General features: G+C 38.0%; 1 protein-coding gene and 1 pseudogene across 7 annotated transcripts in view; both read right to left on the bottom strand.

Moving 5' to 3' along the window:
• The window catches only part of TRIP4 (thyroid hormone receptor interactor 4), a 67,516-nt gene extending 40,139 nt beyond the window's left edge, over positions 1 to 27,377 (bottom strand). The window contains exons 1-8 of one of the 6 annotated variants that reach the window (XR_014258825.1): positions 27,205 to 27,375; positions 22,008 to 22,177; positions 21,040 to 21,173; positions 13,977 to 14,189; positions 12,224 to 12,302; positions 9,430 to 9,559; positions 7,317 to 7,532; positions 3,415 to 3,541 (exon numbers count right to left, since the gene is read on the bottom strand). Coding sequence is in view for 5 of the 6 variants with exons in the window: in XM_082446712.1 (XP_082302838.1) it covers positions 3,415 to 3,541; positions 7,317 to 7,532; positions 9,430 to 9,559; positions 12,224 to 12,302; positions 13,977 to 14,189; positions 21,040 to 21,173; positions 22,008 to 22,177; positions 27,205 to 27,305 (1,170 nt within the window). In the remaining variant the exon portion in view is untranslated. Of the gene's footprint in view, positions 1 to 3,414; positions 3,542 to 7,316; positions 7,533 to 9,429; positions 9,560 to 12,223; positions 12,303 to 13,976; positions 14,190 to 21,035; positions 21,174 to 22,007; positions 22,178 to 22,355; positions 22,469 to 27,204 lie in introns of those variants that run through there. The other 5 variants (XM_082446712.1, XM_082446710.1, XM_082446709.1 and 2 more) reach the window with 5 other exon arrangements.
• On the bottom strand, positions 205 to 2,203 carry LOC309652607 (eukaryotic translation initiation factor 4B pseudogene; annotated as a pseudogene). Its single transcript has one exon. The product of its transcript is annotated as a eukaryotic translation initiation factor 4B pseudogene (transcript).
• Positions 27,378 to 27,520: the final 143 nt, after the last annotated feature.

Below are 27,520 nucleotides of genomic sequence, written 5' to 3'. Positions count from 1 at the left end.
CTATCACTGCCATTTTGCTAAACGGAGGCCCCTAGCCACTAGTCACACAGGCAACTGCACGTGTCATAAAAATGCACCACAACTTTAAACGCACGGCATTAAAAGCTGTACGTCTCTCTGGCTACATTGGTGATTCTCCAGTTAGTTCAATACTTTAAAGGCTGCAGCAGCATGCAAAAGAATTTCATTTTGTTTCTTTTTAAAAAAAAAAAAAAGTTAAGAAAGGTCTCCAGGAGACGATGAGTTTTATTTTGTCTTGTCTGGATGGAGGTTTGATTTGCTCTCGTATGTTCCAGGGTGGTGAGAGACTAGGAGAAAGCACAGAATGCAGAGGTCTATTTGGTGTAATCTTCTCCCTCATTTTCATCTTCACCGTCAATGGCAAGAGCAGCATACCTGCTTGCAGAACTGAACTTATAGGCTGGATTTTCTTCAGCTTTCTTTGGCTCAAGTGCAGATCTGGAGTCTTGATCCTTTTTGCCATCTTTCCTATCTGACTCCTTCCAGTGGTCTTTGTTCCCTCCATCTCCTGGACAACGGCTGGAATTTCCACTTTGGCCTTTTGGGGCACTCACCCCATCTACTTTATTTTCATCTTTCCTTACTGGTCCTTCCTCAGATGGTTGAGCTGGAACTACTTTCCCTCCACCACTTGTAGGGGACTGCTGCTCTGTGTCTGAGCTCTGAGATCGAGTAGGAGGGTTAGAACTTCGCTTCACCCAAGCATTCTCCTTTGGTGGAGGGGCTGGCATTACCTTTAGAGGCTGTTCAGATTTGGGAGGCTTAGAAGTTGGAGACTGACAGTCTTCCTCTTTATTGGGTGTTTCATTTTCTAGAGACTTCTCAGTCTCCTTCATGCATTTCTGCCAGATGTGGCTGAGGTCCCCGTCTGTGATGACTCACTTCCTGTCCTCGACCGTTCCCGTTCCTGAGTTTCTTCACTTCGCCAGCTTGGGTGTCTCTCCCGAGGCTGTCGTTCTAGTTTTGGCTCATCCAGCTGATGCTGCGGTTTCTCCTGTTCCTTCTGTAGCCGCTCTTCTACTTCTCGTTTTCTAGCAGCTGTGTCAACAGGCTTTGCACCTCCAAAGACAGAGGCTGCTCGACTGGACTGGGACGTGCTAGCAGCGGAATCATTTTCCTTAGGAGTACTCCGAGGCTTTAGGTTCAGTTTGGGTCTTTGGGGGGGAGCTCTATCATCACGCCTATAATCACCCCGAGAGTATTCATCTCTGGAGCTCCATGACCAGTCATCTCATCTGTCATATCTGTCTTCACAGCAGTCCCCGCCTCCTCTGTAGTTGTCATCCCTAAGGTACCCACTACCAAATGCTCTTCTGCCACTGCCTATCCTGGAATCGTAGCCTCTATCATAGTCTCTGTTGCCTTGGTCATCACAGCGATCTCGGCCCCCGTATCGATCCATGTCCCGGGGTGGGCCATCATGATAACTGTCCCGATACCCATCACGATATCGGTCTGAATCATAACGATCTCGATACTTGTCTCCAAAGTTATCATCACCTCTTCTAGGTGGGTAGTCATCAAAGCTGTAGCAGGACGGGCCCTCCAGTCTGTATCTGTTCTGTCAGAATCCGGATTTCTATCTCAGCCAAAAAAACGATCATCCCTGTCTTTATCCTGTGCTTGATCAGCAACGTCCACTCGAATTCTCCTGTTACCTAGAGACTCTTCACTGAGGCTCAGGGCACTGAGCAAGGAATCCAGGTCCTCAAACTCAGCATAAACAAAACCTTTCAACCTCTCAGGATTGCTGGGTTCACGTGGTAAACGCACTGCACTGATATTTAATCCTCTAAAGAATTTCTTAATGGAGTCTTCTGTCACATCATAGGGCAGGTTCCCTAGAAAAGCAGTGTAGGGTGGTGATTTGGGAAGACGGCTCTGGTCGATATTGGGTTCCCAAGCAGCCTGTGGAGCAGTGGGCAGAATGGAACGGTCAATTGGAGGTGCCCTATACACGTCATCATCATTACTATGCCAAGTGGTTGAAACATCTCCTTCTAGGTCATCTGTTTCATAAGCCCAGCTGACTGGTTTGGGGACATAGGTGCTTCCTCCACCAGTCCCTCTATCCTCAGCCAGGAAGTCTGTTACAGAGACAGTCTTCCCCTTCTTATTCTTCTTTTTTGCTGAGGCCGCCATGTTTGGAGAGGGAGAGAGAATGCAAAGGTTATTTATTTATTTGGTTGCTCCGGGACTCAGTTGCAGCAGGCGGGCTCTTTAGTTGTAGCTCGAGGGCTCCTTAGTTGCGGCTCGCTGGCTCCTTAGTTGCGGCACGTTGTCTTCTTAGTTGTGGCATGCACACTCTTAGTTGCAGCATCCATGTGGGATCTAGTTCCCTGAGTAGGGATCGAACCTGGGCCCCCTGCATTGGGAGCGTGGAGTCTTAACCACTGCACCACCAGGGAAATCGCGATAATCCTTTTTATGAGTACTATCTTGGTAGTCTAAATTCACTATTCCCTGTGTAGTTGATCCTTGAACAACACGGGTTTGAACTGTGTGGGTCCACTTATAGGTGGATTTTTTTCAATAGTAAATACTACAGAACTACATGATCTGCAGTTGGTTGAATCTGTAGATGTGGAACCTACTGTGGATGTGGAACTGCTTTACAGAGGGCCAGCTATAATTAATACACAGATTTTCGACTATGCAGAGGGCCAGTGCTCCCAACCCTCCCTTGCACTGTTTAACTGCATATATGTATATACGTGTTTGTGTGTGTGTGTATCCCATGCCTTATTCCTATAGCTAATTCTGATTGGAATTTTTTTCCCCACCATCCCCAAACACCATTTTCTTGGATATCTGCTTTTAAGGAATGCCAGCTTCCCTATAAAAAGCCTCTTTTATTCCTCTCAACTGTCTTTCCCTCCTTTGGGTTTCCACTGTACTTTATTTATATTTCTATTAATATTAGAGCCGCCTATGTAATCTTTTCCTCTACTAGTCTATGTGTTCTTTGAGGATAGAAGCAGTGTCTGGTTGATCACTTACTTCTGTGATTATACATATTAGATGCTCAATGTACTTGATGGAAAAATGAATGACAACAATGAGTAAGTGAATTAATGTATTAATTTAAAACACCACACTATGGGACTACCCACATTCTATAAAAGACAGAGAAAGAACATTAACAAGAGGACCATGGGATTATTGTTTAAAATCTCTATAGTACTTAACAAAACCTTCTCTTGGGAAATACTCAAATGATAACTTGTCACAAGTGCTGCAAAAAAACTGGAAACATTGGGTCAGAGTATAAGCTGGGTAGGAGTACTGAGAGAGCAGACTGGTATCTACAGCCTATGAAACAGGCACATTTGAAAGGAGAAATATCTGGGCCCAAACTTTTCTCATCATCAGTTAGAGCAAAGGTCCACTAACCTGGGGAGGGGACTGGTACAGGTTGGGATTCACCAGAAGTCCTAAAGGCTCTTCAGAAGATCTATCCAATTTTGTCGGTGGTTGGTTCAAGGTTCCATTGGCAATGGCATGTATTGCCTCATCTAGTCTGTGATAACAAACAAAAGGATGCAATAATTGGTAATGTCCTATGCTCAGAATATCTTTACTTAGCACACACATAAAACTCTTCAACAGTAATAAAACTTGACACTCAAAGAGGGGTCCATGGATGACCTTCCCTGCTCCCTCTACCAACTTCCCCTTCTCTTCACTCCAAGAACCCTAAGAAGTAGGAGTTGGTAAAAGTTCCAGAACACTAAGAAAATAGGTATGGCACAAGACACTCATTCATCTCTTTAGCAATATTATTAGAAATGCCAAGATTAGAAAAGGTGCCTAGAAACAGTCTGACCCACAGAAGAGTATTCTATGGCAGCCTATTTCTCAACACCTTCAATTATTCTTCTGCCCACTCAGTAGTCCCTCTCCATTCTTCCATGCTGATCTGAAGTCTATCCTTGCTTCATGGCCCAAAACTTCTAAGGAGGCCCTCTACCAGCCCAGTACAAAAGTACTTATTCCTTTCTCTGAAGTCCTGTAGCACTTACTATTTAAACAGTCATCAAATATACCCAATGTTATCCAGTGTCTATGGTGTTTGCTATGGATATTTGGCTCTCAACCTATAAAAGAATGTGATGATTTCATTTAAAGATTATGGAACTAACCCTACTGGTTAGTAAGAGATCATAGGTCTTGCAGGAACCATATCTTATTCTGCTCTACAGCTCTTCATTACTTGCTGCTATACTCCATGTCCCTGACAGATGCTTGACAAATATTTGTGGATGATGATTCTAAAGCACGATATAATGAAAAACTTCTACTAGTAGGAAAGGCTGAACCTGACCTTGAATACAATTAAAGAGATATTTGTTAGGAACCTCTTATACACAAGGCAACTTAAAAGGGGAGGAGGACAGGGCTCCTGCCTTCAGGAAGCTTTAAATCTAAGTGGCAGGTTTAAGACACCTTTAAAGATGATAAACAAAACAAGGAAGGATGTAATTATTACTGTAAGATAGATACAATCCATTTGGTGGTTATCATCCCATCATCCCATGTGTTGTACCAAGTATGTTCAAAGGGGAGGTAGATATTTGAAAGGCAAAGATGGGAGGACGGATATCCAAAGCAAGGAAAAAGCAGAAACAAAGGCATGAACAAAAAAAAAAAAAAAAAGTACAAGAACTGGAGGTAAGAGACAAGTCTAAAATAGGATGGGGATAATGGAATCTAAAGGAAGGAAATAGATTTGAGACATAGTACACTGGTTAAGTATATCTAGAACTCTACAATCTATGAAAGAAATAATATAAATAGTGAATCAATACATTTTTAGAATGCTCAGACTTACTGGCACACAAGCAAAGCAAAAAAAAGTGAATAAAAATTATGATGAAATACCATTTTTCATGTATCAGAATGGCAAATGTATTTTTTTAATTGTTGAGAAAGAGATGAAGAAACTAGCATCTTGGTACCTGGTGTCAAAAAGTCAAAAAATATGCACAATTTAAATTCTGAGATACTGTCCAATTTCACTTCTAAAAGGCTGTACCATTTTTTATTGAACATAAAAATGATTTTTCTTACACATAAAAATGATTTTTCTTACTATAGAAGCAATCCATGTTTATTACAGAAAAACTAGAAAATGCAAATTAATAGAAAGAAAATGAAAAATTCCTAAACCCATCACCCAGAAATAATTTTATTTTTTCTTTATATCTGTGTAGCATATATGTAATAGTTGAGAACAAATTAATTATTTTGAAGCTAGTGGTAGAATTTGTTTTAGGGATAGAATAACCTCTGATTAGGAAAATTCTGTGATGGATTTGCCACAAATGAAAGAGAAAGACCGAGGACTGGGCCGTGTAGAAAGCATTACTGTGTTCACCAATATCCAGTTTTGTGTGTGTGTGTGTGTGTGTGAGTGTGTGAGTGTGTAAGAGAGAGAGAGACAGAGACAGAGAGACAGAGAGATATGTATGCCATTTCCAAAACGTGGAGTGAGATCTCCACATACTTTCTTTTCAGTACTGTGCTAGAGCCAATATGTGTATCTTTTCTCAACTCTGTTCAGTGACTTCATGTTGGTAACTTGAAATTGGCTATGATGTAAATTTTTTCAATAAACTTTATTTTTTAGAGCAGCTTTAGGTTACAGCAAATCTGAATGGAAGGTTCAGAGACTTCCCATTTACCTCCTGCCCTCACATATGCATAGCCTCCCCCATCATCAGCTATCCCTCACTAGAGAGGTACATTTGCTATAATTAATCAATCTACATTGACACATCATTATCACCAAAATCCATAGTTTCCATTTGGGTTCACTCTTGGTGTTGAGACTTAACATTTTAATATTCCCTTCCTTAATAAGAGGGCATATCCATTTTCCTACACTCACAGATTATGCAATATTATAAATTATAAATTTCAGACAATTTAATGATACATTATGTTTCAAAATGTGCATTTCTCTGATAAATAGTTGAGCATCTTTTCAAATGTTTACTGGCTATTTGTATTTCCTCACCTGTAAATTGTCTGTTCTTAGCCTTTGCCCATTTTTCTACTAGATGTGTCTTTTTAACTTGCAGCTCTTTATATACTACGGATATTGCTCTTTTGAACTGTTAAAACTGTTTAAAATGTTTTCTCGCAGTCCTGTACTTCTTTATGTTATTTAAAATATCTTTGTCTTTTTGACTTCTGGGTTTTGTATCTTGCTTAGAAGGAGCTTTATCATACCAAGACATTAACTATATTCTCCTAAATTTCTACTATTCTATTTCTTTCTGATCCTTTTATTTCTTTTGCATTTAACTCTTACTTTTCCTCTCTTTTTTTTTTTTTTTTTTGGCCGCACCACTTGGCTTGCAGGATCTTACTTCCCCAACCAGGAATCGAACCCAGGCCCCCAGCAGTGGAAGCTTGGAGTCCTAACCACTAGACTGCCAGGAAATTCCCTTGCATTTAACATTTTTGTTTAATTAATTAATTAATTAATTTATTAATTTATTTATGGCTCTGTTGCGTCTTCGTTGCTGTGTGCGGGCTTTCTCTAGTTGCGGCGAGTAGGGGCTACTCCTCGTTGTGGTGTGCGGGTTTCTCATTGTGGTGGCTTCTCCTGTTGTGGAGCACGGGCTCTGGGCACATGGGCTTCAATAGTTGTGGCATGCTGGCTCAGTAGTTGTGGCTCGCAGGCTCTAGAGCGCAGGTTCAGTAGTTGTGGCACACAGGTTTCGTTGCTCCGCGGCATGTGGGATCTTCCAGAACCAGAGATCGAACCCGTGTCCCCTGCATTGGCAGGTGGATTCTTAACCATTGCACCACCAGGGAAGTCCCTGCATTTAACTCTTTAGTCAAACTTATTCTCACAGTATGCTTTGAGGTAGAGATCTAATGTAGATTTTTTTCAAAGCTGATGGCCCATCATTTATTTAATCCTTCCCTTACTGTTTAGAAAAGTTTTACACAACTATAGACACACACCCGTACACACACAATGCAGATGCACAGGTCTCTTTCTGGATTCTATTACGTTTCATTCATCTATTCCTGTGCCCAAACTGTACCTCACTGTTTTAAAAACAGTTTTTTATAAAACTACAGCAGTTATCTAGTAGGACAAGTGGCCCTCACTGTTCAATTCCAAAATTTTCTTAGCTACTGTTCCATGTTTCTACTCCAAATGAATATGTTGCTCTAAAAATTAACAAAAATAACAGACTCATTAAAGGGGGGGGGGCAAATCCTTTACAGTTAAACTGCCCCCTTCTTTCAGACCCTTTCTGGTGTTGCCCACTTACTTGCTGTGATACTCAGCTAGAGGATTTTCATCTTCCATGATCTTCCTGCCTGCAAAGTCAATGGTGATCTTCTTCGAGAGCCGAGAGGCATGTCGAAATTCTCTCAGCTCCTCCTCTCGTTTCTGTAGGGCTTCCCGTTCAATTCTGGACAACCACTGGTTAGAATCACTGGCAAAGTAATCTGACTCATCATCAATGACTTGGGTCCTTCGAATGCTAAGGAAAAAAAAAAGAACACATGGCAATTAGGTCACCTGTTGATAAACAGGGACTTGATTACTTGGAAGCTGTTTCAAGTAGCTCACTCTTCTGCTGTCCTGAAGGTTATTACCTCAAATATAGATGCTCAAGAACGTTCCAAAACTAGGTCAAACTCTGCCTGATTTCCAGCTTCTGCACATACCTTATTCCCACTGCAGGCTCAGCTCAGCTCTTAGAACGAATCTCACCCTCGGGGAGGAAAAGACACAGCACCATAATCTATTGTCCTCCTATTTTCTTACTAGTCCAGCCCTCACCTTCTTATAACTGGGCTTATGTCTGATTTTGCCACATCTGAGTTCATGTCTTGGCAGCTTACTCAGTATCCTAGTCCTTCTACAATTGGGACCTAGACTATTCCTGCTAGGTCCAATTGCTGCTATTTCCCTTAGAAACTGGAGTTCCATCCTGGACTCTCAGTCCTAAGCTTATTCTTAGGATATCTTTATTACTCTACTACTACTATATGTCAGTTTTCACCACCTCCCCCATCCCCACCCCAACCCTATCCCCAGTCCCTCGTTTAACATATTTACAAGGGCCAAGTTCCAAGATATGACAATCAGGCCTATTTCTAAGATCATACCAACAAAGAAATTAAGAACTAGAAGGAATCTTGATGATCCAACTCTCTCCTTCTACAGATAATAAACCTGGGCCTCAAAGAAGTTAAGTGACTACTCCAAAATCATAAATCAGTCTCAACTGCATAATTAATAATCAGTAATGATATATTCAGGCATAGGGAAATACTGAAATCAGATTCAGATTTCATTTTTTCAGGACTCAGCTGGAATTATAAAGGTTTTAAAGTAGACTGAGAGTGGTCCTATACACAAACCTACATAATGAAATTGGCGCCCTTAGAAACTCACCAGCATAAGGGCAACAACACCAACAGGGAGAGACCCTTTTCCAGTTTCTGTTTATCAAAAAACGTACTCTATTTCTAATGGTAAGTTTCACTGAGTAAGGATAAAAGTGATATTTAAGGATGAAGAGCAAATATTAGTTACAAACCTTGTGATGGGCTTACTTAACGAAGAGCTTTCAAAGTATATCTCATGTATTCACAGCAAATGATTTGAAAGTAGTAGGTGTGTATAACCGAAGGATTATAATACTAGGAATAGACATAGTCAGTTACCACAGTAAGAGATTCAGGGTCTTTCTAAGGATTCTCACATGGCCACTTGAGAAGTGAGCATATTAAGTCCTATTTAAACATTCTTTACCACTAATTGGTCTTCAATACATATTTTGTCCAAAAGAAGAAAAAAATGAAAGAGAAAAAAATAAAAAATAGAACTAACAAATCCATAAATCTGTTTCCTAAATAGAGGTGACTGGGCTCAATGACAAAAGTGTAGGAGTGTAAAACTCAATTTAGGGACATTATTGAATCAGAAAACAAATTTAGTGTCAAAGGAAAAAGGGAGGGTAAATCATATCTTCCCATGAGGTGGTGTTAACACTCTCCCAGAGACAGTTTCTTATGGAGTATCCAGAGGCCCCCCAACAGTTGGCACATGGTAGGCACTCTAACATATGCTGACTGAATAAACGGATGGTTTCAAGTGAAACAAGTGGGGAACTGTGTCAACCCAAATCAACTTTCCATGGGGTACACCAGCATTTGCCAAGAATCAAAAAATATTGCAGGGTAGGATCCTCTCAGTGGGAGCCTATCTTATTAAGACATGATTCAAAAACAAGCTGTAGACCTCCTCCACAGAGCATCTGGCTCTTCTTTTGTTGTAAACACTTTCATAGTCCACCCTAAGAAGGTATCAAGTGCCAAAATAATGGACTACTCTATTTCTTAGCATTTTTTATTCTAACCACATCATACCTAGTTCTGTCAAACTCTAACAGTTTGTCTTTATGCTTGATAGCCTTCTCCAGACCAGATTTAAATCGCAACTCTTGATGAGGAAGAAGGTCCTTGGTAGAGATGTCCACTTTTCCAGGATTCTCTGTCCCTGAAATTCAATAAGGAAATCAAATGGTGTCAGTGAATCATACCAGTTAGTTGTATCGCTGTGTAGCAAAGAACAAAATATCAGTAGATCTGGCTGTGCCCCTAATGACTGACAGCATTCATTTCAATGGAAAACAAACAGGTACACAGGCCAGGCTTTACTTGTCAGGCATCAAGCAGCACTTGACACATAATACATTCTCAATAAATGTTAAGGATCCACTTCTTCCCTTATAGAAATGTGGATCACTAAGGGTAACAAACTGTTTAACAACACAATATAAAAATGCCTTATAAGAAAAACTTTATTGAGTAGGGCTAAATATCACCTTTAAACATACTTTTATATATCAAAGCTAAAAACTAAATAATAAAAGGAAAAAAGAGAAGAAATTGCAGAGAGGGACAGAAATGAATAATGAGAACTTATCAGATGCTAAGGCACTTCATACGTACTATATTACTTAATTCTCACAATAACCCTGTAAGACAGCTTACATTATCTTTGTTTTACAGATAAAGAAACTGAAATTCAGAAACATTAGTAAATTTACTGAGTTCATTAAGTCAGAAATTAAAAGGTAGAAACAAAATTTAAAGTTAGGTCTGTCTGGACTTCCCTGGTGGTGCAGTGGTTAAGAATCCTCCTGCCAATGCAAGGGACACAGGTTCGAGCCCTGGTCCGGGAAGATCCCACATGCTGCGGAGCAACTAAGTCCGTGCGCCACAACTACTGAGCCTGCGCTCTAGAGCCCGCGAGCCACAACTACTGAGCCCATGTGCCACAACTACTGAAGCCCGCACGCCTGGAGCCCATGCTCCACAATAAGAGAAGCCACCGCAATGAGAAGCCTGTGCACTGCAATGAAGAGTAGCCCTCACTCGTCGCAACTAGAGAAAGCCCGTGTGCAGCAACAAAGACCCAATGCAGCCGAAAATAAATAAATAAATAAATTTAAAATAAAATAAAATAAAGTTAGGTCTGTCTAACTCTAAAGCCCACATTCATTCCTCGGCCCATGTGTTATCTTCCTTTGTGACAACATACCATAAATCTATATATCCCAGAAAAAATAGTCATAAATTATGATAGAACCAAGATATAAAATGTGTTAGGAAAACAACTAAGCTGTAATGAAGGCTAACCTTTCTCTTTACCTAAAACTCTAGGCCTATTTAAAGTCCTAAAAAAAAAAAAAAAAAGTCCTGTCAAATCTTTCTTTCAAACTTAAAAGAAAAGAGAGGTTGATTCTTGTGTTCTGAATATAAGAAAAACACTGAGAACTACCTTTTCTCATAACAACGACCCTAGAAAAATCCAAATGGAAAAAAATATGGAGACATGTTCTACCTCATTAATAATAATAATAAAAAATTACGACTATAAAAATAAAATAACACGAAATGTCAAAACCCAATAGTGACAGGTTTTGGGGTAAAACACTAATATTGTTGTAGACTAGTACAATATTTTGGTAAAGTAATATGGCAAATACATCTTAAGTGTCAAAAATGATAATATTCTTTGACTCAGTAATCCCATTCCTAGGAATTTATCCCAAGGAAACAAATCAAAGATATAATATTAACAAAGTTGACCCCTTGTGGTATTATTTATAATTCGGAAAGAGTCAAAATATCCAGTAATGAGGAAATAGATAATCAATTATAATAAATAAATTTAATGACTATTTTTAAGCACTAAAAATTACAAATAGGAAGAATATATGGCAACATAAACAATAATTATAAAACCTTAGTTAAAAAAGGAAAAACATAAAATTCTATATACACTATGATTACTACTTCATAATACCAACCAATCTATCTATATTTAAAAAACAACTATGAATTAAAGCAGGAACAAAATATTTGCACAAATGGAAAGTAATGAGTATATTGTTTTCCCTTTAAAAATGTCCTTAACTATTTTTGTCATGCCTTTTTCAACTATAAAAAACTTTGAAGAGTTGCAAAAAAAGTAGAGTTCCTGTATACCTTTCATTCATCTTCCCTTAATGTTAGTATCTTATCTCACATAACCATAGTACAATTATCAAAAGTAAGAAATTAACATTAGTACAATACCATTAACTAAATTACAGACTTTATTTGGATTTCAACTTTTTTTCCACTAATACTGTTTTTTCTGTTTAGGGATCCGATTCAAGATCCTACAAGGCAATTAGTTGTAGTGTCTCCTCAGTCTCCTCCAAACCGTGACGATTCTTCAGTCTTTCCTTGTCTTTCACGATCTTGCACATCTCCAATTCTTAAACTTTCATCCAGTAATTTTAGCATCTATTGGTGGATCTTGCCTGTAGCAATTACTATCAATACTACTGTGGTGTTGACATGGTGATTTTCTGTTACCATAATTCCTTCACTTTATTAATTGGAATTCTATAAGAGCAGCCCCTTCTCTCCCATTTATTAATTTATTCAGTTACCTCATGACATTAATTTTATTCTTTGGGTTATAATCCAATAGTATTATTATTAGTTTTTTTGCTCAATGTTAGGTGGTTTTAATAAGAACTTAAAAAAAAATAAACGAGTAAATAAACTGCATCTTACGTAACAGGATACAAGTAAGAGAAACAATCACAGATACAACAAAATGTATCCATCACTACAGTGACCCAATTAGAAGACTGCTGCCTACCTGACATGAGCTTCTTCAGCAGTTTCTGGCTCTTGTTTGAGTCACGCTGTAAAATATCCTGTTCTTCACGAGTACATACCTATAAAGTAATAAGAGTAAGACACATGATCCAATAGTTAAATGATAGTGTTTGCTTGATATACTTAAAAAGTAACCTCAAATTACACATTAGATATGGCAATAAAATAGACTGTCAGTGTTTTTTAATCCAGACAAATATACCAAAAAAAAAGTATACCCAAATGAGTTTTGCCCTAGTCTCTTTCCATTTCTCCCTTCTTTTATGAACCATACAAAAACCTGATCTCACTACAAGTGTCCCTGAATGACAGTTAAAAAAAAAAAATCTAACCTACTTTCAAAAGATAAAGATTTGCCGCCACTGAGAATATTGAAAAAATATACAAGACTTTTTTTTTTATAGCCTTCCAGTTCTAATCGTGAAATCCAAGTCTTACAAGAGAATTGCTAAGCAAGTGTCTTATTTATTTATTTATTTATTTATTTATTTATTTATTTATTTTTGGCTGTGCCATGCGGCATGCGGGATCTTAGCTCCCCGACCAGGGATTGAACCCATGCCCCCTGCAATGGAAGCAGGGAGTCTTAACCACTGGACAGCCAGGGAAGTCCCGCAAGTGTCTTATTAAAAAGAGCCAGAAAAAGAAGCAATGAAAACTAGTCTAGCTTTTATATGTATTTTGCTTCTTTGCCTTCAAACATTACCTGCTTATAAAGTAATAAACACATTAAGCAAAGAAAAAGTTCTGTTTATTATAAAATCACTAGAAGTGTAAGAAGGGAGGTTACTTAAAAGCAGAAGGGGTTACTTAAAAACAATTTCATATTAAGTTTATGAAACTGCAGGACCTCAAGGCCAATCTACTTTACATTACTCTGTTTCTTGAACCGAAGGATCCAAGGGACCTAACAGAAAACACTGTACTTGTTAGCAGTTGCCTGAGTGGCACACAGCAGCTGTAGGGTGGTTCTCTAGAGAAAAGCCCCACATGGGAAGACATTTACTGCTGTTTTATGAACATTTTTGATGTTAGATACTACATTTTTCAGGTCATCCATTGTCTATCAGCTTATTATCTGAGTATATTAAAAAATTAAAGGCCCCACCAGAGAAGGGAAAACAAAGCAACACAAAATGTATACCTTCACCAATACCAAATGCCATTGCTTCTGCCAGTCAGCTCAACTGGCAGAATAAGCCTTCCAGACAACTCACTAGGGTGTTTGTAAAAGAGTCATTACAACTACACTTTTGAGGTCACTTACTCAGATAATGAGGAGCTATAAAAAGGAGGTGTTCTGGAGAAAGAAGCTATAGACGTGAGGATTACATCACAGTGGCTCTGTAACCCTAGGAATATGAGCCACATCTGAAGACTGACAAAAATTTTTGACATTTCAGGCCCTGAAGTTTTCCTGAACTGAACTTAATCTGACACAAGACTTGGATCCCTCAACAAGGTATGTTCTCAAAACGCTTCTCACAAATAGGCTTCAGTTCTAGGATATCAACTTGGGTTTTTGACTAAAGTTCCTGCTACAAGAATTTACTGGTGGCACAACAATGTAAATCAACTATACTTCAATAAAAAAAAATAAAATTAAAAAAAAAAAAAGAATTTACTGGACACCTTAGGGAAGAAATTTACTAAGAAAAAGAGAAATTACTAGGGGTGTGAATGTCCCTATGTATAAAACTGAAGAGTAGTAAAATAGGAAAGAGACAATTTACCAGAGTACCACAGAACAAGCAGGGGCCAGAACCCTCTTGCTCACAGACGATACGCCCACAGATCAGACAGTTATTGATCAGCTTGTGCTTCTGGCCCAGGCAATCACAAGTGTGGCGACCAGGGATCAGGACTGCAAGCTTGTCCTGTCCCTCTTTTGTATATAAACTGACAAACTTCGTCTTCTTCTTCAAGGAGCTGCTGTTCTCTTGTGCCTAATCGTACAAAGATATCAGAAATAACATCAAATATTTAATGACGATGAAAACAGTCAAGAGAGAAAAACCTCAGTTCTGTTCAATAATAACTTATACCCTACCCAGCAACCATGAAAGAAGTAGGAGAAATACAAATGAGTCATAATCAAGGGTCTAAGGAAAGATTATGCCCTAGAAAAACTAGCTAATATACTCTGCTTTTTCTGCTAGCAGCTGTCAGCCCTGTATTATAGCTGGTGGAAGGTAAATGTAGCAATAAAAGCTGTTTATGTGACATGTTTAGGTATAGCTAAATTGGAGATCATAGAAAACAAAAATGCCTCTAAAAGCAGATGATATTCACAGATCTGGAAATAAGAACAATCAGTAAAGTAAGAAAAATCTATAAAATATTGACTCAATAAGAAAAAGACAGATAACACAGTGGAAAAATGGGCAAAGGACCTCAACAGGAACTTCACAAAAGAAGATCTCCAAACAGCCAACAGACACATGAAAAGGTGCTCAACTTCATCAGTCATCAAGATAATACAAAATAAAACCACAGTGTAATACCACTGCATACCAACCAGAATAGCTAAATTGAAAAGACAGAAAATACAGAGTGTTGGCAAGGATATAGAACAATTAGAACTCTCACACACCGTTCGTAGGAGTGTAAACTGGTATCTACTAAAGCTGAGCATATGTATATCCTGTGACCCAGCAATTCACCTCTTGGACATATACTCAACAGAAATGAGTAAATATGTTCAACAAAAGACATATACAAGAACATTCATTGCAGCATTAGAATTGGAAAACTACCCAAATGTTCAACAGTAGATTGAATATTCACTTAATAAAATCCTATATAGCAATGAGATAAACCATGTGACACAAAAGAGTATATACTATTTAACTCCATTTATACAAAGTTCATAAGCAGGCAAAACTAATCTATGATGTTCAAAGTCAAAATGGTGTGTTCCCTTGGGAGGGTTATCATTGTGGGGCACATGGGAGTTTTTTAGAGGAATGGTAATGTTTTATTTCTGTCTATACAGGTATGGTCCGTTTGTGAAAATTCATTTATTCACTTCTGTATGTATGTTATAAAACTTTAAAAAGAGAACTATATCAGCCTCTGCCTTAGTCCATTCTGGCTGCTGTAACAAAATATCACAGACTAGGTAGCTTATAAACAACAGAAACTTATTTCTTATAGCTCTGGAGGCTGAAGGTCCAGGTTCAGGATGCAAGCATGGTTGGGCAAGGGCCCTCTTCCAGGTCACAGAAATTACTTCTTTTAGGTCACTGTGTTGTACGTGGCAAAAGGGGCTAGGGACTGTGAGGTCTCTTTTATAAGAGCACTAACCCCATTCATGAGGACTCCACCCCCATGACATAAGAACCTCCCAAAGGCCCCACTTCCTAATTCACACTGGGCATTAGCATTTTAAGGTACGAATTCTGAGTGGTACACAAACATTCAGACCACAGCAGCTTTTGACACCTAAGGTGCATAGATGCCTCTCCTCTGGTGTAGTCCTACTTTCCCTTTAAATTGGGAGTTTCTCAATCATTTCCAGAGACTGAAGTTTCAAAGAAAAATCTCAGGAGTCCTAGTGGATAGGAGAGTTATAACAATGAAGGTAACAATTCTTTGGTTACTATAAAGAGAGGTAACATGCCCTAATGTCCAAAGCCTAAACTTGAGATATACGGACAGTATCAAATAAGTCAACGGAGGTAAATGCTAAAATCTAAGACAAGTGCTAAGGATGTTATCTAATTCTAGCAGGTTGCCATTTTTCAGACTGGTCAATTATACCTTTGCTCTCAGGGATGTTTGTGAGGGGAAGACTAAAATCTCTAAGCAGAAACTTCTATTTCACTCCCTTTAAAGTATCCAGTTACATTAAAATAACACATTTGAGGGATTGAGGGCTGTGCTTTGATTAGGTCTTTTATCCATAACAGGCAGCAAGTATTTATTGAGAAGGAGGAAAGACAGAGTAATAGAGGAGAGAAGGGGAGAACAGGGCAAGCCAGAAAATTCATAACATATCACTCCTCTGCCTAAAACCATTCAGAGGGGTGGGGAGGAGGGGTTAAATAATTAAAAAACAAAAACACGAAAAACGAAAAACAAAACCACTCACTGGCTTCCTCCCATTGTGCTTAAAACTTAATCCAAGCTACTTATAATGATCTATAAAGCCTTACATATGGCCCTCAGGTGCTCTCTAGCCTCACCTACACATCATTCTTCCCCTGTCCACTATGCTCCAGCCACACAGGGCTTTTGATACTTCTGAGAACACTTTTCTCCATCTCCCCTTTGCACTTGTTATTCCCTCTTTCTGCATTGTTCCCAGCCCATCTCTTTACATACTGGTTCCTTTGCAGTGTTCAGGTCTTAGCTGTAATTTCACTCCCTCAGAAAGGCTTTCCCTGAATACCCTACCTACATTAGCTCCCACCCTTCCAATAACTGCCTATCACACTGCCCTTTTCATTTCTTTCATGTTAGTTTTCACAATATATAATTACTTCAAAAAAATTTCTTTGACTATCTTTTCTACCTCTCCTCTGAACCACTAAAATGTAAACTCTAGGAGGGCAAGAAACCTTAATGAGTCTTGTTTATTGCTATATCTCAAATGCCTAAATCAGTTCTTGACACACAACAGACATACAATAAAAACTTCTGAATAACCAAATGAATTGCCTGTGAAAACTGAAGACAGATTTAAGATTTACCTACATGTCCAAAAATGGAACTGGACATACAGTTTGACCATCATTTTTCATGGTTCCAGATCTTCAAATTTGCCTACTTGCTAATATTTATTTGTAATCCCCAAATCAATACTCCAGGTGCTTTCACAGGCATTCACGGACACGGACAGAATGGCAAAACATTTGAGTCACCAAATGCACACATTTCCAGCTAAGGTTGAGCAATGCAGTGATCTGCCTTCTTGCTTCAGCTCTCATACTGTAAACAAGTATCCTAAGTCTGTTTAGTGCCATTTCTTTGCATTTCTGTGCTTTTTGTTGGCAATCTCACCATTTAATATGGCCCCCATGCATAATAGGAAGTGCTATCTAATGTTCCTAAGCACAAGAGGCTGTACCTTATATGGAAAGTAGGTATATTACATGAAAGGATGCTCAACATCATTAATTATCAGAGAAATGCAAATTAAAACCACAATGAGATATCACCTCACACCTCTCAGAATGGCTATCATGAAAAAGACCACAAATTACAAATGTTGGTGAAAATGTGCAAAAAAGGGAACCCTCATACACTGCTGGTGGGAATGTTAACTTGGTATAGTCACTGTGGAAAACAGTATGGAGGGGCTTCCCTGGTGGCACAGTGGTTAAGAATCCACCTACCAATGCAGGGGGCATGGGTTCGAGCCCTGGTCCAGGAAGATCCCACGTGTTGCGGAGCAACTAAGCCCGTGCACCACAACTACTGAGCCTGCGCTCTAGAGCCTGCGAGCCACAACTACTGAGCCTGCAAGCCACAACTACTAAAGCCCGCGTGCCTAGAGCCCATGCTCTCCAATGACAAGCCACTGCAATGAGACGCCTGTGCACCGCAACGAAGAGTAGCCCCAGCTCGCCACAACTAGAGAAGGCCTGCACACAGCAACAAAGACTCAACACAGCCAAAAATAAATAAAATAAAATAAATAAATTAAAAAAGAAAAGAAAACAGTATGGAGGTTTCTCAAAAAACTAAAAGTAGAACTACCATATGACCCAGCAATTCCACTCCTGGGTATATATCCAAAAAAAAATGAAAACACTAATTTGAAAAGATACATATACCCAATCTCATATCAACATTATTTACAACTGCCAAGATATGGAAGCAACCTAAGTGTCCATCAACAGATAAATGGATAAAGATGTGGTATATATACACAATGGAATACTATTCAGTCATAAAAAGAATGAAAAATTGCTATTTGCAACAACATGGATGGACTTGAAGGGTATTATGCTAAGTGAAATAAGTCAGACAGAGAAAAACAAATACTGTATGATATCACTTATATGTGAAATCTAAAAAATAAACTAGTGAATATAACAAAATAGAAACAGACTCACAGATATATAGAGAATAAAAGATAGGGGTAGGGGATTAAGAGGTACAAACTATTATGTATAAAATAAATAAGTTACAAGGATACATTGTACAACACAGGGAATACAGTCAATATTTTATAATAACTATATGTGGAATGTAAACTTTAAAAATTGTGAATCACCAGGAATTCCCTGGCAGTCCAATGGTCAGGACTCCATACTTCCACTGCAGGGGGCAAGAGTTCAATCCCTGGTGGGGGAATTAAGATCCTGCAAGCCCCCCAAAAATAAATAAAAATAAAAATTAAAAAAATAAAATAAAATAAAAATTGTGAATCACTATGTTGTATACCTATAACATATAATATTGTCCATCAACTATAATTCAATAAAAATTAATAAATAATAATAATAAAAAAGAAAGGTATATTAGATAAGCTTTCTTCAGGCACGAGTTACAGTGCTATTGGCTTTGACTTCAATGTTAATGATCAACAATATATATTAAATAAAGTGTCTTTAAACAGAAACACACATAAAATGAGGTTATGTTTTGATTGGTTGATGGAAATGTGATCAGAGGCTCCCAGAAACCTAACCCTGTATTTCCCCTAGGAACAATGGTTCTGTATACACCACGGCTTTAAAAAGAAATGAGCAGGCTTCCCTAGTGGCTCAGTGGTTAAGAATCCGCCTGCCAATGCAGGGGACACGGGTTCAAGCCCTGGTCCGGGAAGATCCCACATGCTGCGGAGCAACTAAGCCCGTGCACCACAACTACAGAGCCTGTACTCTAGAGCCCGCGAGCCACAACTACTGAGCCTGTGTGCCACAACTACTGAAGTCCACGCACCTAGAGCCTGTGCGTCACAGCAAGGGAAGCCACTGCAATGAGAAGTCCGTGCACTGCAGTGAAGAGTAGCCCCTGCTTCCCGCAACTAGAGAAAGCCCACGCACAGCAACGAAGACCCAACGCAGCCAAAAATAAATTAATTAATTAAATAAATTTATTAAAAAAAAAAAAGAAATGAGCTGCATGATATCCCACCAAATGAGGGAACAATAATTTATTTAATCTGTCTCTTACTGCTAAAAAATCAGGTCAGCTCATATTTTCAATATTATAAATAACATTATACAGAACATACATTTTTTGTGTGCATTTCTGATTACTTTGTTAGATATTTAAGTCATATTAATAAGTCAGACGTATATGAACATTTCCACAGTTCTTGATATATGCTGCCAAACTGCCCCCAGAAAGCTTAAACCAATTTACATTGCCACCAGTAGTGTATAGGAGGTTCCTGTTTTAATACAACTTCATCATCACTGTATCTGTTTTTAAAATCTTTGAGGGACTTCCCTGGCAGTCCAGTGGTTAAGACTCCAAGCTTCCACTGCAGGGGGCGCAGGTTCAATCCCTGGTCCAGGAACTAAAATCCCGCACGCTGCATGGCATGGCCAAAAAAATTTTTTTAAATAAAATCTTTGACAATTTGATATGCCATATCTCAGGGATTTAATGTGTATTTATTTGATTACTAGTAAAGTAACCAACCATCCTTGTTTGCCCAGGACTTAGGGGAAATCTCAGAATACAGGACTTTTCAGTGCTAAAACCAGGAGAGTCCAGGCAATTAGGGTGACAAACTGGACTCCTTAATTACTAGTAAAGATAAACATTTTTAATGTTTATTGGTCATTTGTGTTTTTTCCTTCGCTTCTGATAGTCGTGCTCATTTTATTCCAATTAATAAAAGGCTTAAGACTATTTTTTTTAAGTTCACATTATTTTGGAAACCCTTTTCCATGTTTTTTTGCATGGTCATCACTCAGAATTTTTTGATCACTACTCTTCCATCTTAGCATAATTAACTATTCCCTTCTGCTGGGAAATTTAGCTTGTCAAATTGCCCTGAATATAAATATTTCTGCTTACCTCACAGGGCTATTTTTAGAGCCAAGAGAGAATATGAAAGAGCTCTAAATGCTAAATAATGATGATGATGATGGGTAGTGAATGGCCTAAAATAGGAACGCTCTTAAAACAGCTAGAATTGTGCATTCTTTTAGTACAAAGCCACAAAAAATGTTGAAATTGAAGTCCTGGTGTATTTCATTAAATATTTTCTATCACATCTATCTATCTATCTATAATCTCTAAGCGAAGAAGTCCCTTTTTTTTTTTTAATAAATTTATTTATTTAATTTATTTATTTTTGGCTGCAGTGGGTCTTTGTTGCTGCGCATGGGCTTTCTCTAGTTGCAGGGAGTGGGGGCTACTCTTCGTAGTGGTGCGAGGGCTTCTCATTGCGGTGTCTTCTCTTGTTGTGGAACACAGGCTTTAGGCACGTGGGCTTCAGTAGTTGTGTCACACGGGCTCAGTAGTCATGGCTCGCGGGCTCTAGAGTGCAGGCTCAGTAGTTCTGGCACACGGGCTTAGTTGCTCTGCGGCATGTGGGATCTTCCCGGACCAGGGCTCGAACCCGTGTTGCCTGCATTGGCAGGTGGATTCTTAACCACTGTGCCACCAGGGAAGCCCGAAGATGTCCTTTTAATACTTATTTAATCAGGTTGTCAAAAAATATCTACCATATAGAAAGTAATATGTTATCATTATCACTCTCTAAAATTCATGCATTTGTTGAAAAGTTGCCATTCTAGACCAATTTACACCCTTTGCTCTATGAAATGTATCAGTTGTTTGCTCTTCTCCATATAGCCAGAAAAGCCTCATTTTCCAAGCACTCACCTTGGCCAAATCAAAAGGTGTTTTGACCTCTATGGTTGTATCAGGTTCAGTAAATGCAGGAACTTCCTGTCTGTTTCTCCCTTTCCGCCTACTCCTCTTTAGCTGGTCTCCTGACCTCTGCCCATCTAAAATTTCTTTAAAGAAGAAGACAAAAAAAAAAAAAAATATATATATATATATATATATATATATGTACATAGATAGATTGGAAATAGTAGGATTCATTGGTGAATTAATAGCTAATAAAGAGAAGGCAATGCTTAATATTTAGAGTCAAGATAAGAAGTCAGGCAGGTTTTCAAATTATATTTTCCTCTCAAATCAGAATTAAATTTAAACCATCATTTTCAAGATTGTAGTCAATAATAAAGACTACTGGCTAAAATTAAATTAAAGGGAATTCCCTGGCAGTCCAGTGGTTAGGACTCTGCATTTTCACTGCCAAGGGCCTGGATTCAATTCCTGGTGTGGGAACCAAGATCCCGCAAGCCGTGCGGCACACCCAAAAAAAAAAAAAAAAGTTTAATTAAAATCTGATATTTTAGACTGTATAATAATAATGACTTATTTAGTTTGGTGCTCATCTTTTGTACTGTTTAACTTAATAGTTACTTCTAAATGCTGTTCATACTAAAACTGGTCAACATTTACTTACATTCATGTATACACATAACTAAAGTTTTTCTTTAATCTATGTATAAATTTTTCAAGTTATTCTAAAGCCACATTTGTATCTATAAACAAGTATTTTTGTGATATTTTTTAAGTTGAAAAAGTCTGAACTAAAACAATACTCATTACAGATCAAGTAGAACTGAACTAAAAACATGTATACATATGATTCTGCTTAAGTTAGTCATGAGGAAATATGGGTGACAGAACATACCAGGTCCTATAAACCAGCTAATTTACCAATATTTCAACCTTTACTTTAACTTACTTAAGTTAATTACATTAACTTAACTTACCATCTTTTTTGAAGGACTGCTGCAGAGCATCAGAAATCAGCTCCTGATCATTCTTTTGCCATTTAGTTACAAGCTCTTCTATGAATTGACCTTTTCTGCCCTCATTTCCCTGAAGAAGGTCAGTAACATATTCTCGTAGCTCTTCAGCACTCTCAATTGACAAAACATACCTCAAGAAGCAAAGAAATAAGTTGTTAAAACAAGGCTAGCTTATACTATGTTTTTCAATAATCGTAACAGAGATCAAGGTAGTAAAAAACATTCATTAATCCATTAGAGTGTTTATTTTGAGCCAAGTCCTAGGTTAGATGCTAGGGATATAAATTTGATTAGAACAAAGACTCTGACCTCAAGTAGTTCATAATATAACCTTCATGTAATCTTCTTGTATTTCTAGAATCAAATCAGTGTTTTGAAGATAGGTTTGTGGAGCTGTCCTTAACATAGGAATACTTTCTAACCTAAATGGGAAAAGAATGAAAAAGAATAGACACATGTACATGTATAACTGAATCACTTTGCTGTACACCTGAAACTAACACAATATTGTTAATCAACTACACTCCCATATAAAATAAAAATTTTTTAAAAATTTACAGTGTACTAAATAAGTGTTTGTTTTACTATTTTTTAAATTTCTCTATTCCGACAGCAGGATAGTTTTTAATATTTTGACAAACATTTTTGAAGGTCATGGAATAATCAAAAATTTCCCCATTTTTTAATTAAGACCATTTTATTAAGACTTTTTTATTGCAGATTGCATGGTCATTTTTACGGTTCCATACTACTGTGCAAAGCAAGGACTACTTATGTCTTGACTGAGGGATGGTTACAAGGCTATATATACTTGTCAAAACTCATCAAATTTTACATTTAAAACAAGTGACTTGAATAAAAATTACATCTCAAAAAAACTGTTAAAAATAACTGTTATTAAAAAAAAAAAGAATACTTTCCATAACTACACATCTGCAGTCATTATATTTTCCTAGGAACAATACAAATTATTTCATGTTTATACTGCAAAACCTAAAATTTCTTTTTTGCTAAAAATATGAATATATACTACAAGCTAACCAGTTACTGATTTAACATTCTTAAAAATTATAAATCAAGATCAGCATCACATCAGAATGAGCAGATCTATTTTAAGAAAATGGTATGAAGGGTTCCTAAAAGTGAAATGGGGTGGGAGTACAAGTCAGTACAACTTTTCTATAAATCAAGCAGCCAATGTATTTAAAGTGCCTTAAAAAGAATCCAATAACTCCATTTACAGAACTCTCTAAGAAATAAGAGACACAGGAAAGTTTATGCAAAAAAATTAACTACATCATTATTTGAGTTAGTGTAAAACTGGAAACTATTTAAAACATTCATCAATGAAAGGGGCAAATGAATTCAAGTTTTTGGACTTTACAAAATATAATATGCGACCACAAAAAGTGAAATTTTTGAATAATTATTATTTTTAAAAAATCACTGACTTGTTTATTTTACTTTATTATTATTATTATTTTTGGCCATACCATGCAGCTGTGGGATCTTAGTTCCCCAATCAGGGATTGAACCTGTGCCCTTGGCAGTGAAAGCACGGAGTCCTAACCAATGGACTGCCAGGGAATTCAGTAATTCAGTAATTTCTCAGTAATTATTATTACTTGAGAAAACACTCTCATATAAAGTGAAATAGTAGGACAGACTGTACAGCATATGATCCCAATTGCTATAAAAGGAATGTACATATCCATACACTTACGTGTAGAAAAAAGGCTAGAAGGTTATACACCAAAATGATTACCACTAAGAGAGATGATTAAAAAGAGTTTGGGTTTATTTTTATTTTTTTTTTCCCTACAATGAATATATTTTGAAAATGTATTATAATATGCATAGGAAAAAACACTAAGAGAGAAATGATGGTTATCTCTGGGTTGTGGTATTATGGTAATCTTTGTTTCCTCCTTTAAGCTTTTCTGATTTTTTTAGTTTTCTACAGGGACTATGTCACGTCATTAGAGAAGTAAGAAGTGAAAAAATTAAGATATCAGACCATGAAAGCATTATATGATCTGAAGAAACTGTAAAGTAGATACACTGGTATGAAATGTAAGAAAAATTATTACAATAATGCTATATCCTTTAAATTTAAAAAAAAATCATGTAATTGTCCCATCCTTGGTAATACATGTACTGGGTTCTTTTCCTAATGTGGTGGTGGATTTGCAGAGTTACAATCTATAAGTGAATAAACCTGTGCCTTTGTGCCTCTTTAAGAGCATCTTCTAATCCATCATAAAATTTTTAAAAAAATACACAACTGTTTTCCAGGACTTTCAAGGTTTAATCAACTTGATCCCCAAACTTACCAGGCCCCATTAAAAGATTAATTGGCATCAAGAACTCACAGAGCTGCAAGGAACCTCAAGGATCATTTAACTCTGGAGTATTCAAACCACTAGGGAATTATTTAAAGTTTCAGAAACAATTGAATAAATGTCATTTAACTATTTAACAAAGTATAATAAAGAACAACATATATTCAAATGTGTTATGTACCAAATCTTAACAAAATAGATTCATCCAAAACATGAACTAATGCAGATTGTGGAACAAAGTTTATTTTGCTAACTCTGTGCATAGACCTTAAGGTCTCATAAATGTATCACTGATTAGGAAGGTAGTAGCTCTGTGCTGTCTTTTTTTTTTTCTTTTAATAAATTTATTTTATTTATTTATTTTTGGCTATGTTGGGTCTTCGTTGCTGTGTGCGGGCTTTCTCTAGTTGCAGTGAGCAGGGGCTACTCCTCGTTGCGGTGCGCGGGCCTCTCATTGCAGTGGCTTCTCTTGTTGCACAGCACGGGCTCTAGATGCGTGGGCTTCAGTAGTTGTGGCACATGGGCTCAGTAGTTGTGGCTCACGGGCTCCAGAGCGCAGAGCTCAGTAGTTGCGCCACATGGGCCTAGTTGCTCCGCGGCATGTGGGATCTTCCCGGACCAGGGCTCGAACCCATGTCCCCTACACCGGCAGGCAGATTCTCAACCACTGCACCACCAGGGAAGCCCTGTGCTGTCTTTTTAAAAAATTCAGGCTGCTCATGTCAAATTGTTCTAGCTAGCACACTAGTATAGTACACCTGGGTAATTCTCAATTAATATCAGGCAAGAAAAGGCACAGCAAATTTACACAGCCAACACTTTCATTGTGCCATCATAGCCTGTTGTGCAATAACTAGTGAAAACCTAGGAAGTGGTTCCAATAGCATTATATTATAGGTAGCTTTAGGGCTTATTTTAAGTTTTGAATAATTCTTGTCTAACTTATATTTATAAATATTTTTAAATGCAAGCAGGTGTACAGCCATACTTATTGCTTCAACTTTAAAACAGAAATTTCTGAGCACTCCTCTTTTAAGGGTGTGGATAAGTTTAACTGTGGAAAACCTAAGGCTGCACAATGAGCTATTAAACCACAATCTATGAGACTTAGGAATTTTCCTAATACTGTGTAAGCAACAAAATACAACTGGATTCTGAGACTGAGAAGATTGCAACTATTCATACTCCATTGTTGATTCATCAAAAATAGACTCAATCTTTTTTTTTTTTAACTGATTGACTTTTTTCTGTTTGGTATATTACAAAGCTTCATTATTTCATTTGACAGCATTCCACTGCTTTAAAAAATGCCTGAAAACTACTTAACCTGATCTTGCCTTCAAACAAGGGTAAAGCCAAGCCATACAATTTGGCTGTGCTTTTTTTGTCTTTTTAAAAAATATTTTTTGTCAATTTTTTAAAATTGATGTCTGGTTGATTTACAATATTGTGTTAGTTTCAGGTGTACAGCAACGTGATTCAGTTACATATTTTTTTCAGATTCTTTTCCACAGTAGGTTATTACGAGATATTTAACGTAGTTCCCTGTGCTATACAGTAAATCCTTGTTGTTTAACTATTTTATATACAGTAGTGTGTATCTGTTAATTTCATACTCCTAATTTATTCCCCCCCCTTTCCCCTTTGGTACCCATAAGTTTGTTTCTATGTCTGTGAGTCTGTTTCTGTTTTGTAAATAAAATCATTTGTGTTATTTTTTAGATTCCACATATAAGTGATATCATATATTTGCTTAACTGAGTTTTTTTTGATAGTCTATTCCAGTGTTCAAAATAATCCTCTAAAATTGGCTCTCTTAACTCTCTCCTTGTCAACAAGTCTATTTTCTCCCAAAATCAGAAATTCACCTTACTTCCTACAAAAGCCCTAGAACTGCAATTTAGGTTTCAGCGACAATGAGCAAGGAATCAAATCAAGAAACACTTCCAGGTTCTTTAAGTCCAGTTTTTGTAGAAGTTTTTCCCTCCTCCTGAACTCTGCACTGCCACCTACCCATCTTTTAGTTCTCAAGTTAAATTCATCCCTTGCAGTTAACCTTACGAGTTTCTCAAATCTTAATGAGAGTCCTTTTTCCTATGCTCCTCGATACACTGCACTTCCCCCACCTCCTCACTCATCAACCGTCTTTGTTGTCCTGGCATGCAGTATCGCCAAAAAAAGAAAAGTTAAATCAGTTGAAAGCAGATATTAAATCATGTCAGCATTTCCACTTCATTACAATCATAACGCGTTATTAAAGATAATCTCTGCTAATTTTTCATTTTACAGACGAGGAAACTAAGGTACAAAGATGGAAAATTAAGTTGCCTAAGGCTCCAAAACTGGTGAATGACCACAGAAAATAGAACCGGGACTCCCGAGTCAGGAGCTATTTTTTACACAGTACCACGCTACCCCCATTTAAATTTCAGGTCCTATTTGACACAACCCGGATCGGGCAAACTGAAATGTTCAGAGTAAGGAATTTCTGGAAAGACAATTTGGCTTGCCCCTTCTCTCCAAAATCTATAAGGAAACTGGTTCCTGGGACAGATTTACAGGTCTAATTATCAGGGATTCGGCGTTTTCCTGGGGAAAAAAGGCCCCACCAGCCGATTGTGGAGCATGACACCCTATTCCAGAACCTAAACTATAAAGCCAGAGGTCAAAATTCGGCTCTCGTAGATAGACCGCAGCCCTTTTATCACATTTCTTCACTCTCATTCATCAACTTTTTAGCCCTCTCCGTTTCCCCGTTTGCTCATCCAGTGCACATCCCAGAGCTCCTTCCCGCCTCTGACCCGAACCGGTCTTACTGTATGATCTCCTCACTGACATCCAGGCCGAAAGTCTTCCGCAACTGCTGGGTGCACCAGCCCACCAGCTGCTCCCGGGACACCGCCCCAGTCACCGCCATTTTTCCCCAGCCGGAACCAGCTGGGCTGCGAAAGCTCGGCGTCCCACTACGGACTAGTCCCCTGCGCAACACCGACCTCGCTCGCGCGGGTTCCGTCAGCCTGCACTGCCCCGCGCGGTAGCACCGCCCCCAGCACAGATCCCTCCCACCTGTGCCTCCTCCTGCTTCTGCCCGCTTCCTGATGTTGCCGCTTGTATCAGAGGTCCATCTGCGAG

Source organism: Balaenoptera physalus, assembly GCF_965194825.1.
Source record: "Balaenoptera physalus genome assembly, chromosome: 2".
Classification (NCBI taxonomy): Eukaryota; Metazoa; Chordata; class Mammalia; order Artiodactyla; family Balaenopteridae; genus Balaenoptera; species Balaenoptera physalus.
Note: the sequence above shows the minus strand (reverse complement) of the source record. Positions and strands in the feature narration are given on the sequence as shown.